At 52.3% G+C, this 14886-nt stretch overlaps 7 protein-coding genes across 7 annotated transcripts; 4 read left to right on the top strand and 3 right to left on the bottom strand.

The window, feature by feature from the left end:
- Positions 1-697: 697 nt before the first annotated feature.
- Z517_00661 (uncharacterized protein) lies at positions 698-2382 on the bottom strand (the record flags this gene model as incomplete). The annotated part of the gene is made up of 3 exons (XM_013433625.1): positions 698-1481; positions 1533-2057; positions 2108-2382. 3 exons carry the CDS (start codon positions 2380-2382, stop codon positions 698-700), a joined length of 1584 nt encoding a protein of 527 aa, XP_013289079.1.
- A 1024-nt stretch (positions 2383-3406) lies between these two features.
- Positions 3407-4253, top strand: Z517_00660 (uncharacterized protein; the record flags this gene model as incomplete). Its single annotated transcript, XM_013433624.1, has 2 exons — positions 3407-3535; positions 3606-4253. 2 exons carry the CDS (start codon positions 3407-3409, stop codon positions 4251-4253), a joined length of 777 nt encoding a protein of 258 aa, XP_013289078.1.
- A 364-nt stretch (positions 4254-4617) lies between these two features.
- Positions 4618-5427, bottom strand: Z517_00659 (uncharacterized protein; the record flags this gene model as incomplete). Its single annotated transcript, XM_013433623.1, has 1 exon — positions 4618-5427. One exon carries the CDS (start codon positions 5425-5427, stop codon positions 4618-4620), a length of 810 nt encoding a protein of 269 aa, XP_013289077.1.
- A 924-nt stretch (positions 5428-6351) lies between these two features.
- Positions 6352-7398, top strand: Z517_00658 (uncharacterized protein; the record flags this gene model as incomplete). Its single annotated transcript, XM_013433622.1, has 1 exon — positions 6352-7398. The coding sequence occupies one exon, from the start codon at positions 6352-6354 to the stop codon at positions 7396-7398; it is 1047 nt and encodes a 348-aa protein (XP_013289076.1).
- A 540-nt stretch (positions 7399-7938) lies between these two features.
- Positions 7939-8901, top strand: Z517_00657 (uncharacterized protein; the record flags this gene model as incomplete). The annotated part of the gene is made up of 1 exon (XM_013433621.1): positions 7939-8901. One exon carries the CDS (start codon positions 7939-7941, stop codon positions 8899-8901), a length of 963 nt encoding a protein of 320 aa, XP_013289075.1.
- A 245-nt stretch (positions 8902-9146) lies between these two features.
- On the bottom strand, positions 9147-10368 carry Z517_00656 (26S protease regulatory subunit 8; the record flags this gene model as incomplete). Its single annotated transcript, XM_013433620.1, has 2 exons — positions 9147-10081; positions 10134-10368. The coding sequence occupies 2 exons, from the start codon at positions 10366-10368 to the stop codon at positions 9147-9149; spliced, it is 1170 nt and encodes a 389-aa protein (XP_013289074.1).
- Positions 10369-11385: 1017 nt separating this feature from the next.
- Positions 11386-14884, top strand: Z517_00655 (calcium/proton exchanger; the record flags this gene model as incomplete). Its single annotated transcript, XM_013433619.1, has 2 exons — positions 11386-11545; positions 11598-14884. The coding sequence occupies 2 exons, from the start codon at positions 11386-11388 to the stop codon at positions 14882-14884; spliced, it is 3447 nt and encodes a 1148-aa protein (XP_013289073.1).
- Positions 14885-14886: the final 2 nt, after the last annotated feature.

Here is a 14886-nt window from a genome sequence, read left to right as displayed (position 1 = left end):
TGGGCGAGTTGGACGTCAAGAAAGGGCCGAGAACTTGTGAGTGTTGTAGTCACACCACAAGTAGCGTTCTCTTGCAGGTCACTCGAACTAAGTATATTTAGACTTTGCCACTTCTTCTTGACCTGTCTCTTGTCTTTGCTGTCGTGGGAGAGAGCGAGACTATTATCCGTGATCTCCTACCCCTCGACCCCGCCCAACAGAGGCAGCAGAGCGGTGATCCCAGAATTAGAGGGGCGTCATCGATTCGTGTACATAGTAGGATGACCGGCCATTTCCCAGGGACGGGCGGCCGGCTGCAAGGTGATGGTCGAGGATGAAACCAGATAAGAAATATTGCATGCCCAGATATGCCAATGCTTGTGAGCAGGACACCCACGTGTAGCATCTGGGGCCCAGCACATGACACGCAGACTTTACCAACTGTAGGATGGATCCGGAGCCGCAGTCGTCCGGCATAAAAAGCAACGAGTCTCCAACAGTGGAGTTCGACTTGTGTGGTACACCACATCACAAGGTACAAGGTACCAGGTACTGTATGTACGCTGGCATGTACGTGAAATATGCAGTGGCCGTATGTGGGAAAGGTTGCAGTGACCAGAGGGTTCAAATAGCCCGCAGCCTGGAAAATGTGAGGCTTTTGGCATACATATCCATACGAGGTACCCCAGGTCCAGGTCTGTGAGAGACACTGAGAGTCTCACTCTCGCTTAAGCCCGATTTTTCCAATGTTCCTCAATCCCCAGAGACTCACTACAAGGGTGCTCGACGTTACAGCTAAGCAGAACCAGAAGGCTGCTCTATATCCCTCCATCAGAGCCTTTGGCGCCTGTTTATCTTGATAGTCGGACTGCATGGTGATACTTCCGGCGATAACAGCAGACAGAGCAAGACCGACGCTTTTGCCAATCTGAGCCACAGTGTTGAAGACTCCTCCTGCCAAAGCCTGGGTCTTTTCTGGAAATGCGGCAGTGATGACCAAGTTCGAAACAGTAAAGAGAACGTCTGGTCCTATGGCGTTCAACGCTATAGCGGGGAAAACATATTCCCAATAAGGCGCACGGACCTTCATGATCGCGACGAGCAGGGGTGAAATGGACGAAATGGCCATGGTGATGATGACAGCCCAGTCCGCGCGAACTTTATGCACCGCCAAACCCATGATAATATTTGTGACTACACCAGCAACTGGAGCTGGCAGGAAGCGGAGAGAGGTCTGTGTCGCGCTGAGGTGCTGAACATCCTGGAAGAAGAAGGTAAGTAGGGTTTCGGTGGCGTTGAATGCTCCCCATGCCAAAAAGACGTCGATGCAAACGCTCGTAAAGATCCTATTGCGCCACAGCGAGTTTGGGATGATTGCTGGACGATTGAGCTTCTCCTGTCGGCCAACCCACAGGATGAATGCCGGGATCAGAGCCACTGCCGTTGACAAACATGCGATGTTGGTGGGTGACTTTATGCTTGAAACATTGCCAGTCAGGACACTATCTTCTTTTAGTTTGGCCTTCGAAATCGTCATGTGGATGGATACTCACGCAAACACGTAAGAGAGGAGACCTAGCGCAGTGCTGAGGATCAAAGCCCCGGGCCAGTCAATGTCTGTCGCCAGCCTTTTGATTGACAACCGTGTTGGCTGTGCGGACTTTGGCAGACCGGTGACAGCCAATGCGAAAATGACAGCATTGATGGCGGCTGCAATATAGAATCCGGCACGCCAACCCGGGCCATCAGCCAAGATACCGCCCATAACAAGGCCGATTGAGAAGCCTACAGGCTGACCAGCACCCATCATTGCAAACGCAAAATTGCGACGACGCCCGTGAGGAAAATACGACGTGATGAGACTCACGGCCGAGGGCAGACAGAAGGCAATTGCAACGCCGGCCAGTGCGCGGAAGAAGAGGAGCTGTAAGCTGTCCTGCGCCAGTCCACATGACAGGGTAAATGCGCATTGAAGTAGGCATCCTAGCAGATACATGAAACGATTGCCTACCACGTCGGCCACAGCTCCTGAAAGTATCAGTGAGCAACCGCAGGTTAGAGCATAGATTGACGCAGGCCTTCGACGTATAGTTAGTCTTAGACTGCACAGAGTATTCGGTGGAAATACCATAGAAGAACAGAGTCTGGAAGATGAAGGTCTTTGGCCAGTGTTGGTAGAGTCACGGTTACCAGCCCAGCCAGGAGACTGCTGATGCCCGTAACGCCAGTCACAGAGACAAAGATCACCGCAGTAGAGCCTTTCCGTAGAACAGGCTGCGAGGTTTCAGGAATCCTTTCAGACAGAATGCCATCATCATCATCATCATTATGGGCTATTGGTGGCTGCGGCGTAAGCAGGGCCGAAGCTGGAGGTGTGAGTTCGATCGTGGTGGTTTTGGACATTGTGGAAGCAGGCTATCCTCGTCAGATTACTGTTTCTGCTACAATTTGCAGTAAAGTAGATTGTGATATAGCATTTTATATGTATCTCCCAGAAGTGCCCGAGATTTTGGGCCCATCGAAGGGCGTGTGCTCATTAATGCCGTGATGTCACTCTAGGGCTCTCGACTTGTGGTGCTGGTGCTACCTCTGGGCATTTGATACTCCCGCCGGAAGGAAGAATGGTAATCCGAAGCCTCACGCTAAACTATTTTCAATGCTTGGCATATTTGGACAGTTTCATATGTTTGATGACCTTGGTGGCTCACGAAGCTTTCGCCAATCTCACCGGCTCTCCTGATTGATGGAGATTCGGCACCTGCGTCTCTCAAAAAAATCAGGTACAGAGCCGCCAAGGTGCCCCCCCTGAACACGCCACTCTCAAAGCCCACCACTCACCGCCTCAGCACATCCGGCTCCCTAGGACTGTCTGCGCGTCAGTCCACTGCCGGCACCACCACCACCTAAACATCTGTGTGGTACCTACCCGGAAGCTCCAGAGCCGCCTCCAGGCCCGAGTGATGCCACCAGGACATTGCCCAATAAAACTCCCCTGCCAGCCCACCTTGCCAATCGAACAAGGGCTTTCCGGAACAAACCACTGAATTTCAGGGTCTTCTTTCAATTCGAGATTCAGATAATTTGTTGACCGAGAGGACTTTTTGTACCTTTTTTCTCTATCCTGCGTGCCCTACTCTCTTCTCCTTCCACAACCAGTCTGCCGTTGTCTTGTCATTTGTTCTCCGTCGCTCTTCCTACCTCACACTTTGTTGCTTTCGAGGTTGGAGCAGTCAAGATGTATGCTCTCCTCCGAAAATCCAAGAAACACTCCCGGAATGCAATAGTTTGGCTGAACTAACACACCTCTTGTAGGAATTCCACAACCTACGTCGCACCCGTCACTTACACGGACTACTTCAACGATATTGCCGCCTACAATGTACACCTGAACATCTTTGAGAAGCTCTGGGCAGCATGGTACGCGTACATGCAGAACGATGTTTTAGCGACGGGCATTATGAGCTTTGCCATGCATGAACTGGTGTACTTTGGGAGGTGTGTCCCTTTCATGATAATGGACAAGATTCCCTATTTCAGGAGGTATAAGATCCAGGCGGTAAGTCCTCCCATATCTCTCAGGATGCAGGTTTCAAGAACTTTGGGTCGCTGACACCAAATTCTTCCAGAACAAAATGCCCACACTTTCCGAACAATGGGCATGCGCCAAACTGGTCCTCCTGTCTCACTTCACCGTCGAACTCCCTCAAATCTGGCTCTTCCATCCGATGGCACAATACTTTGGCTTGTCCACCTCCGTTCCCTTCCCTCCGTGGTATACTATGGCCTGGCAAATCGCCTTGTTCTTCGTTCTCGAAGATGCATGGCACTATTGGTTCCACCGAGTCCTCCACTTGCCTCGACTTTATAAGATGATTCACAAGCTGCATCACCAATACAGCGCCCCATTTGGGCTTGCCGCTGAATACGCCTCCCCACTGGAAACCATGATTCTCGCATTCGGCACCGTTGGAATCCCCATTGTCTTTTGCGCCTTTACCAAGAACCTCCACATCGTGACAATGTACCTCTGGATCGTGGGGCGACTTTTCCAAGCGATTGACGCGCACTCTGGATATGAGTTTCCATGGTCACTGCATCATCTCTTGCCTTTCTGGGCCGGAGCCGACCACCACGATGTGCATCACGAGAAATTCTTAGGGAACTATGCCAGCTCCTTCCGATGGTGGGACGCAGCATTGGGTACCGACATTGGAAGTGCTTCCGAAGGGGCAAAGAAGAAGGCAAAGAAGATCGCCGAAGCCAAGGATGAATAGAATCATGCTGTTGGCGGAAACTTGACAGCATTTGACAAGAAGTCTCAACCGAGCTTCGTTGTACATAATCGGTAAATTTCACTGTGAAGAGCGAGAAGCGGCGGGATACTTGGGTGCATACGTGGCGTTGGGTTGCATAGAACAGGCATGGTAACTGGATAGGTTGGCATATTCATGATAGTCCCCTCAAAACTTGAGTATCATTATAGTTCTGAGATGACTTCGTCTCGAGTTTTTGCTCTTCTCTTGCTGATCTTCGCAGAGACCATTGCCTGTTCTCGCTGTGGTCCCTTCTTTAGCGGTATGATTCTCCTTGAGCGGGGAGTTTCAACTTCGAATCACGAGGGTGCCGCTATGCCTGGTCTCATGAAGATTCGCCTGGGGTGGCAGCAGGTTTTGCTTTGGCTGTACCGCAGGAGCAACTTTCCAATGCTTCGGATATTTGCCGCCGGTTGAGGGCAATCATTTGTTCGCGATGATGGACCAGCCGTTTCTCAATCTCATCCGAATCTTGCGTGCCATCTGGGCTGACAGGCTCCGTGACGCTGAATGCACCCAGGATCGCGTCAATCTTGTGTGCAAGCCTGGTGTCTCGAACGCTCAGACCTCGAGGACTGTGGGTTGTACATGTAATGGTCATGTATCTGTTTTCTCCGCCAAAATTTCCACGACTAATGTGTGGGTGATGATTCATTTTCTCAGCCTCGGCCATAATCAACCGTTCCGCCTCATCGCACTCCCGGACAGAAGGATGGGCCGTGTGTCGATGTATAGCATCGCCGAGGGCATCGAGTTGCCATTGGGTCGTGCCAAATGACAACCCTGATGAACGCTTCAACGGGAGATCATCTGGCCGAGAGGTTTCCGATGTTGAAAGCAACGAGGCAAGGGCATCCGCAAGCTTATCACGGTTTGCTTTCGGAGTAGGTGAAAGCTTCTGCGAAACTGTCTCGCCATTGTTCAGACGGAATGTAATGGTTTGGCGGTCATCGGAAATTGCGATTGGGTCGCTCGAGGAGAGGGACAAGCATATTTGCGGCTGTGAGGAGTACATACAAGGACGAAGCTGGGGTGTCCGCTGGCACTGGAGTCGCAGTTTGTTCACATTACGATAAGCTGATGCATTTGCATGAGACCGGACGAGATAGCTTCCTACACGACCAGCAAGTCGCATAGTTGGGAAAGCACAAGAGCTGACTCTTGCAGGGTTTGGAACAATTCAACGTATTAAGTTGTTTGCTGACTGCGATGCAGCCAAAGCAGCTCAATTGCCTGCAGCACCTGCGGCAGTTGCGGTTCCTACCGAGCCTAACTACCCCTTCTGGAGCTTGTCATCAATTCCACATCCGGCATCTACCATGTACCAAGGATCTCGTACTCGTTAACACCACCAACCTCCCGTGAAGCAAGGATCATGGTCAACTAATTGTCAGCATCTTATCCTCTTCATTATTCTTTCTCGTGCCTTCAGTCGCACGGTGATTGTCCTTTGCCAGAGAATGAAAGCACAGAACATTGACGGCCAGCGGTCTCCCTTCTGTTCGGGCGCAGTTTTCGATTGGTCTTCACGACAATCAACCGCGTCCACACACGAGCTACTGGATGCAATGGACCGCGTACAAGGAATTAGGATCAAACACCATCTTCCCTGGTCTCCTCCAAGCTTCGGCTCAGATCCTGCCCACCCACGAAGGTTCTGCCTTGCTATAAATTCCTGAAACGCTTGTCGTTTGGCACAAGCCTCGCGAACAGGCATTGGTGCGAACCTCGCGCCTACTCAGCCCCCGAGCGATGGATTCGCTTGCGCAATATTACAGCCCACCTAGTGGTAAGCCTTATGCAGGTACACCGAATGCCAGTCTCTGGGAGCTTCCTTATGGAAGGAACGCGCCCAATGCGTGAGCTCGTGTCTGAATGTACTTTTCTTCTCATATTTCCTCCATTTGCGGCGCATTGCTTTACAGGTTCAATAGGTTGCTTTTCGGGTCTGCGTTACATTTTCTGGGTCCGTCAGTTCAAGCATTGCTCTGGTCGTCTTCCACCAATCTAGAGAGCATCGGCGAAGGACATAATAACGCAAATCTCGGGGGACAAAAGAATGCGCCGAGTTGAATTTCTTTTTCCACTTCTTACCGTCAATTGCGCGGTGAGAGCAATTCCCCTACAGCGAGATATATACGACCCTCTACTCCCTCTCAAAAGCGTCGCCAGCGAGATCTTCGGCTACACGACAGCCATCTCTGGACCAGAGTCGTCCATAGAGCAAACACAAACAGCTCTCTCCGCTTCCTCCACTCCTTCAGCAGATTCACCAGCAACGTCTGCCCAATCAAGCAACACACAGACTGATCTCACCGGAACAGGATCTGTAACAGTTACCCTCAGCAATACACAGCTGTCCACTGGAAGTGCTTTACCTACGGACGAAGCTTCCAACTCCGCCGTCGGCACAGCGACGACAACGCCCACTGGCATTCTTTCATCATCGCCGGGCTCAACTGGCGTGCCTATCAGCGTGGTTCCCACCAGCACTGAAAGCAGTGGCTCGTCGCCTACCGATGCCGGCTCTGGTCCTGGGTCAAACTCTGGATCAGGAGGGAATTCAGGCTCAGGGTCAACATCAGCCGACTCAACGAGCGGGTCAGGTCTGTCGCCAGGAGAGATTGCCGCAGCAGTCATTCTCCCTGTTCTCGCTTTGGCCGCTTTATTGTTTCTTCTCTTCCGCTTCTGTAAACCTCTCCGCGAAAAGTTTCAAGCTTGGCGGCAAGAAAGACTGGATCGATCCGCGTACCGACGAGCGCTTGATGATCCTGTTCTTGCCTTCGGCATGCGTCAACAAAGCGATCGAGGTTCAAACGGTTTTGGCATGGTTGACGAGGACCAGTCGGCACGGCCGTTGTCTTTTGGATTCCGGAATCCTCAGAAACAATATCCTAGCATCAAGAGAAAACCTTTGACTTGGGATGCTGCGCGAATAGGCGGCCAAGGAGCCTCATCAATTGGGATGGCAATACCAATGCCCCTGGGACACCGTCCTCGGAGCCTCAGTGAGATATCGGAGGTGAGCGACATCAGCAGTGATGGGGAGGCGAGATATGAGGACGCCCGGTCGAATCAAGTATCGCCAGAAGGGATCCTTTCATGATGTCAATGACATATTTCACATTTTCTTTTGTCCAGCGACATTCTGTCTATTCATGAGCGAGCAAGCGATCAATATTCTGTAAACGTATTCGACCTGACTTGGAGTGTGGGGGTGTCCATTTCTGAGAACAGTTTGGGCCCTGTAGATATGTACCCAAACAAAAAGTGGGATTAACTAGTATGATACTTACATGGTACCTTTTGGAGTAACGAGGAACGAAGTAGTTTTACGAGAGTGATACATCTGGACATGAACTTGTAGTAATTATTATCTGAGGAGTGGGCATCAACGACAAGCAACCAATGGCAGGCAGCGTGACACGAGCCTCTGGTCCTATTGGCGATCCGACCCTCATAACAGCCTGATCAAAATTCAACAAAAGAAGCAGACAAACACGAAAAGAATATTATAATACTAGACGAAAGAAACGTGCCTTGCATATATCTGCTGACCCTCCCAAACTCCTCTATCAACACCCAACAAACTCGCTAAAAACCGAGGACGACAACCGCGAGGTAGTTATTTTGTACGGAGAAAATTATGGACGACATCGACCTCCCCACCCTGCGGGACAACCTCATCACCATCGCCCTGCAGGCGGGCTCGATGATCACCGCTGCATCGTCGTTGTCCTTGAACAGCGGCAGCCCCGGCACGCAGCCGAAAGCGGCCACGTCGACGAAGAAAAACTCGGCCGACCTGGTCACGGAGACGGACAAGGCGGTCGAGGACTTCATCTCCAGCACGCTGAAACGGCTGTACCCGACGTACGAGTTCATGGGCGAGGAGACCTACGTCCCGGGCAACAAGCTCGGGCCGGAGCCGACCTTCATCGTCGACCCGATCGACGGGACCACGAACTTTGTCCACGGCTGGCCCTACGTGAGCGTCAGTCTGGGGTTCGCGGTGAATCGCGTGCCCACCGTCGGCGTGGTGTTTAACCCGTTCACACGCAAGCTGTACCACGCGATCAAGGGCCGGGGGAGCTACCTCCGGATCGTGCGAGAAGAAAGCGCGGCTTCGTCAGTGTCTTCTTCGGCGGCGCCAGACGGGGCCGACACGAAGCTGCCCCTGAAATATCCCGGCGCGGTGGCCGGGCTGGACGAGTGCGTCGTGGCGATCGAGTACGGCAGCGACCGGACGGGGACGAACTGGCGCACCAAGATCGAGACGTGGGCGGCCCTGGGCGCCAGCAAGGACGAAGGCGGCGCCATGGTCCACTCGGCCCGCGCACTGGGCTCCGCCGCCCTCAACTTGTGCGCCGTCGCCGAGGGCTCCATCGACGTCTACTGGGAAGGCGGGTGCTGGGCCTGGGACGTCTGCGCCGGCTGGGTCGTGCTCACAGAGGCCGGCGGGCTGGTCGTCGACGGCAACCCCGGTGCCTGGGACATACCTGTCGATCACAGAAAATATCTCGCCGTGCGGGCGGCGGAGAAAGGCCAGAGGGAGCTGGTGCAGGAATTCTGGTCATTTATCAAGGGCCGTATGGAGTATGAGCATTGATAACTCGTGAGGGTGGAACAAAGTTGAGCCGCCTACTGGAGGATGCTGGACGTGATACGGGATGAAAAAGCAGCGAAAATAGACATATAGAAGACGAAAACATTGTGAATTCGGCAAGTCAACATGCTCCAATTTTGTGGCCTCCTGAGACTCTCTATCCTTTCCTTGCTGGGTGTCCCGATAATGTTACATTTGACGCTATGCAGAAGGAAAAAGGGAGACCCAACATGAACACAGCATGAAACTCACTTCCATAACTTGCCCAGTGACACCTCCTTGTCATCGTGCTTGTTGAGGACTTTGGCCGTGGCCAGGTCAAAATCTTCTTGCGTGACGTGGACTCTCCTTTCTCGTAACGCAAACATACCTGCCTCGGTACACACACCCTTGAGTTCGGCGCCGGAGCAGCCGTTCATCTTTTCAGCAATCTTCTTCAGGTCAATTCCTCTGGTCAAGTTCATGCTCCGGGAGTGGATTCGCAGGATATCGGCTCTGGCCTCGACAGTTGGCGGCGGGAACTCGATCTTGCGATCAATACGACCTGGTCGAAGCAGGGCAGGGTCTAATATATCAAGTCGATTCGTTGCCATGATGACTTTAATGTTGTTGGTCGGTTCAAAGCCATCAAGCTGGTTCAGCAGTTCCAACATGGTGCGTTGTACCTCGGAGTCTCCGCCGCTGCTGCCCTCCACACGGCTGGAGCCAATGCTGTCGATTTCGTCCATGAAAATAATGCTGGGTGCATGTTCTCTGGCCATGACGAAAAGTTCTCGCACCATTCTGCTCCCTTCACCAATGTATTTCTGTACCAGTTCCGACCCTGACACTCTGATGAATTTGCAGTCGGCATGATGAGCCACAGCTCGGGCCAAAAGTGTCTTGCCTGTTCCTGGCGGTCCATAGAGAAGGACACCCTTGGGCTGAGCGATCCCGAGCGACTCGAAAAGTTCCGGGTGATTCAAGCCCAGTTCGATGACTTCCTTGATCTCTTTGATTTGCTGATCAAGCCCACCGATCATATCATATGTGCTGTCCGGAACCTTCTCAACCATCATCAAGGAAACTAGAGGATCGACGGATGAGGGGAGCATCTTTTCGAGTTTGTAAGAGTCGGAGAGAAGGGAGACTCGCTTTCCCACGGTCAATTTGGAGATGTCGACGCTGTCCGCGATATCGACAACTTTGCCAGTGGTTAGCCAGTGTTGGAATCCTGATTTCCTTTTGGGACTCACCGTATTTGCCTTCGGGGTGTACCTTGACCAGCACCTTTTTGGTCCCCATAACCTTGACGACCTCGCCCACGTAGGAGCCGGGCTGCTGGAGTAGACCCAACTCTTCCCGCAGAAGCCGTACTCTTGAGTTGTAATCATTTCGTTGTGCTTCTAATCGGCGTAACACCGCTTGACCTTGGAGGATCTCAAGCTTGAGAGCTTCGATTTTGTTGTGGTAAAAGTTGTCGAGGGCCATGATGGGCGACCGTGAATGCGGAGCGACCGGGAGAGGCTTTCTTGTTGCAACTACACCGACTTTGACAGCGATGGGAAACTTTTAGAGTGTATCGACGGTGACGATGATGGGTGGTAAGGAGACCAGATGAAATGATGGGACGCGACTGCGCTTGGGAGCCTGAGGCGGCGGCTACTGGTGAGCTGGCGTCTAACGCGTCTAAAGGGGCAGTAAGAACCCTTGTTGCCACAATGGGGAATAAGGCGGCCACTGCGGCCAATCCCTGCCGAGCTTCGTTTAGGCTCCCCTAGCACCTCTGAATTAGGCACTGTCTTCAGCGGGCTCGGGCATGGATCGCTCTGCTGCTTGGGCCAGCTGACTCCCCAAGTAGGCGTGGTAGGCCCATCATCGGCCCACCAACGGCACGTCGATTTGCTTATTACGAAGTCAAGACATTGCCTATGAGCTCAGTGTGCAGCTTCAACCAACTGCACAGTAGCCATTTCCTTCCATTGACTCAAGTTGCGTCTTCTCCGGGTTTCTCGCAGCTGCTTCCAGCTCCCCATCTCTCCATTGCTGCAGCCTCCACTACCGGTGACCGCACGTGCACCAATCGACGTGTCGGCCTGGCGTACTGCGATCCTCGCGCAACTTGTACACCACAATAACCCCCCCCATATCGTTAAAAAGCATCACTAATATATTGGCCAGTCACCGTTCATAGATCGACTGTCTTTCCTCTGCTATCAAGTATCTCATCCGCTCCAGTACCCGTCGCTCACTCCCTCTTCAATCCCAGCACTGCGACATCCCTGTATTCCTCCACCCGAGATAGAGATCGTCGTCAACACATCAGATGATTTGGGATCCCATGTCCTGTTGATGCATCCACGTGCCTCGAGCAGGCTTCGACCCGCCCACCTGTCCATTAGTACGAGTGCTGTGCCGGATTCACAGCGCAATCCTTCACACTGCAGCGTTTTCCGAAGAGGGGGACCTACTCAAACAACTCGATGAAGCAAAAGTGTGCTGGTCAAAATGTCATCCAGTGACAATCCCCAGAAGAACGCCGAAGACAGAGTATGGCAAGATGTTCGATCTGCACCTAGAACTCCTTCACTTGCCGGTTCTGCTGCTGCGGAATCGAGACCTCGGGAAGAGCCCACAGCAGTTGATACTACAATCCGACGAGATTACGGTGAATGCTGCCGTCTTTGAGTATAGTGTGATTGCTTTCTAATACTGGACAGGAACCCTGAACAGCAGTATCTACGCCTCAAGTAGCCAAAGACCACGCAGCGGGCACCGAAATGACGAGACCCAAGAGGCTTCTGGCGCCAATCCAGTATCACCTCAAACTTCGAGGCGCAAACCTCCTCCGACTAGAAGAGTATCGACCCGGAGACAACTACCCCACCGAGGCGAACAATTTTCAGTGGATGACGATCCGAACGAAGTCGAAGTTGACAGAGAACTTCAGACAACACCGAGCACGCAGTCCTTTCCGACTCTGACTCGATCACAATCTACCGTGCGTCGTCGAACAGCGGCTGCACCCCCGGGGTTACCCCGGGTTGATTCTGCAGAAGAAGAGGCCGAGGACATAATTCAACAGGAGACTGCTGCAGTGCCACCAGCTGAAGAAGCTGAGCCTGTTGTAGAAGATGATGAAGACCTTGAAGACTCTGAGGAGGCAGACCTCAGTGATGCGGAGAGTTTCACTCTAAAAGACCGACAACTGGCCATCAACGAAACGCATCCGTTTGGCATCAGGATTTGGAAACCTGCATTGTACAAGAAATCCAGATCAGTCGAAAAGGGAGCAGAGGAGGATATTCATTCTTCACCCAGTCAGATTGTGAGCACCTGGCTATGGTTCTTCAACTGCCTGTGGACCGTTCTCTTCGGTTGGTGGCTGAGCGTCGCAGCACTTTTTGGAGCCTTCGTCTGCTACTTATTTGCTTTTGACCCTAGTGCGGCTGCATATGGCGGAGTTTTCCTGGGTCTAGCTAGCTACCTCTTCTGGCCTTTTGGAAAATTTGTGAGACTCGAGCAAGACGAGAATTATGCTGAGGAAGACGAAGGCGAAGGCCGCAGCATCAGCGAGTACGAACGATGGCAGAGTGGAGATCTTGAGTATGGCCGACTGATGTTTGGACCTACTCTTACCCACACTGGATCGATTGTTGGCAGACATCGAAACAGTATCGACTCCGCAAGCGAGACTGACAGCCTTCTGGACCGGAGTGGAAGGGCAGAGCGGCAGGAGACCAACGTGAGCGCCAAAACCAAGCGACGACTTTTTGGCCGTGGGCAGTGGACCTTGGGCAGGGTTATCTTCTTCATTTTCTTCTACTTCAATGTCGCCCCATTGATGCTCCTGGTGTCCATGGTCTGTTGGTTGATGGTCTTCTGGATTCCGATGGGCCGAGTCACCTTGATCTTGTTCTATCATCTGAGAAAACGACCACTAGCGCTGACATTTCACCGAGATGTCTCGCATGCTAGAAGCTCCACTAAGCCCTCATCCATCCTCCTGTGTACTTATCGGGCGGTTGGGATCAAGTACTGGAAGTACACCGTTGATGGCACCAACATCTTCCTCATCAACTTTCTGGCCGTGGTTGTTTTTGTCATTCTTGACTACTTCATCCTCAAGACTGCAGCCGGGCTGGAAATATGGCTGACAAGCCCTGCGCTTATGTTCACCCTGGCGCTTATCTCTATCATTCCTCTGGCCTACTTCATTGGTCAGGCAGTGGCATCTATTTCAGCTCAATCGTCGATGGGGATGGGAGCTGCAGTCAACGCCTTCTTCTCCACCATTGTCGAGGTATACCTGTACTGTGTCGCCCTTAACGAGGGCAAGGCCTCCCTGGTGGAGGGCAGCATCATCGGCAGCATTCTCGCTGGTATCCTACTCCTTCCTGGTCTGTCAATGTGTTTCGGAGCTATCAAGAGAAAGACTCAACGTTTCAATGTCAAGTCTGCTGGGGCGACGTCCACTATGTTGCTATTCGCCGTCATTGCAGCATTCGGCCCAACCCTGTTCTATAAGATATACGGAAGCCATGAGCTCATCTGTAAAGCCTGTGTTGGAGAAGGCGTGGATACTCCTGCCGATTGTCGTCAATGTTATTTCCGCCAAGTGCCAGCCGTTTCAGATGACTTCTTTCTGAAAGCTGTGCGACCATATTGCTGGATTGCGGCTGTATTTCTCTTTTCGTCCTACATCATTGGACTCTTGTTTACCTTGCGGACTCACGCTGCTATCATATGGAGCACCGATCTGGACGAGAAGAAAGCTCAGCCGCCCACCGCCGATGTCAGTCCGTTGGACACCCGGCATCAAAGCGTGGTCAACTCGCAGAACCTGCCCAAACCTGACGGGGCGTATCTTCCTCGATCGGCTATCAGGGAGTCTCAACTGTACAAAAAGATCCTGGGCCAGTCACTACGATCGGCAGGGCTCCCAGATGGCGAACTTAATGTTGAACACGAGCAATACCACGAGCACTACAACACTCACGAAACCGCCTCACACATCTCAGCCATGGACCATCACAACAAGACTGATTTACCTCATGTGGTGCCGCCCAAATCGAGTCACAGTTCTGAGGACATCCGAAGCCCACACCTACATCCTGTGCTTCCCGGACTATCTGAAGAAGACAATAACAATTTGGTTCGACAAGTCGCGGAGCTGGCGGCCACCGCGGCGACGATTGCCACACGAGACGCGGTCAATCATCCTCGAACGGCATCCTATCAGGCAACTCATGCATACAAGCAAGACAGTACAAGAAGTCAAAGACCATCGGTAATGCGGAGAGACACTGTGACGGACGAGGGGTATGCCAACGCCGCGGCTGACCAAGTTCCTGTGCCCGCTGTAGAAGGTGGTGGCCATGATGCTCCGAACTGGTCCAGGACCAAATCATCCGTCATCCTGCTCACAGCAACGGTTGCATATGCCATTGTGGCCGAGATTCTCGTCGATACTGTGGATGTTGTACTTGATTCTGTTGATATCGACGAAAAGTTCCTCGGCATCACTTTGTTTGCATTGGTGCCCAACACGACGGAATTTTTGAATGGTATATCTTTTGCTATGAACGGGAATATTGCGCTCAGTATGGAAATTGGTTCAGCTTATGCACTGCAGGTGTGCATGCTTCAACTTCCGGCCCTGGTTCTGTTTTCGGCGTTGCGTTGGCCTTTTATTGATCCGCAATACCTCATCAACCACACCTTCAACCTGATCTTCCCGCAGTGGGACATGGTGACCATCATTCTTTGTGTCGTCCTGCTCAGTTACATGTCTGGCGAAGGGAAGAGCAACTATTTCAAGGGAAGCATCCTGGTTCTGACCTACCTGGTAGTAGTTCTGGGATTTTATTTTAGTGGCTTCACCACTCTGACCATCATGGGAGTGGATCCTAACGACACACTCGCCATCATGTCAAGCATGGCGTTGCAGCAGAATTCACCAGGGACGATCAGAACCCCGAACGTGGCCAGGGGGCGGGAGTTGTAACT

The sequence above is a fragment of the Fonsecaea pedrosoi genome (assembly GCF_000835455.1).
Source record: "Fonsecaea pedrosoi CBS 271.37 unplaced genomic scaffold supercont1.1, whole genome shotgun sequence".
In the NCBI taxonomy this organism is placed as follows: Eukaryota; Fungi; Ascomycota; class Eurotiomycetes; order Chaetothyriales; family Herpotrichiellaceae; genus Fonsecaea; species Fonsecaea pedrosoi.
Note: the sequence above shows the minus strand (reverse complement) of the source record. Positions and strands in the feature narration are given on the sequence as shown.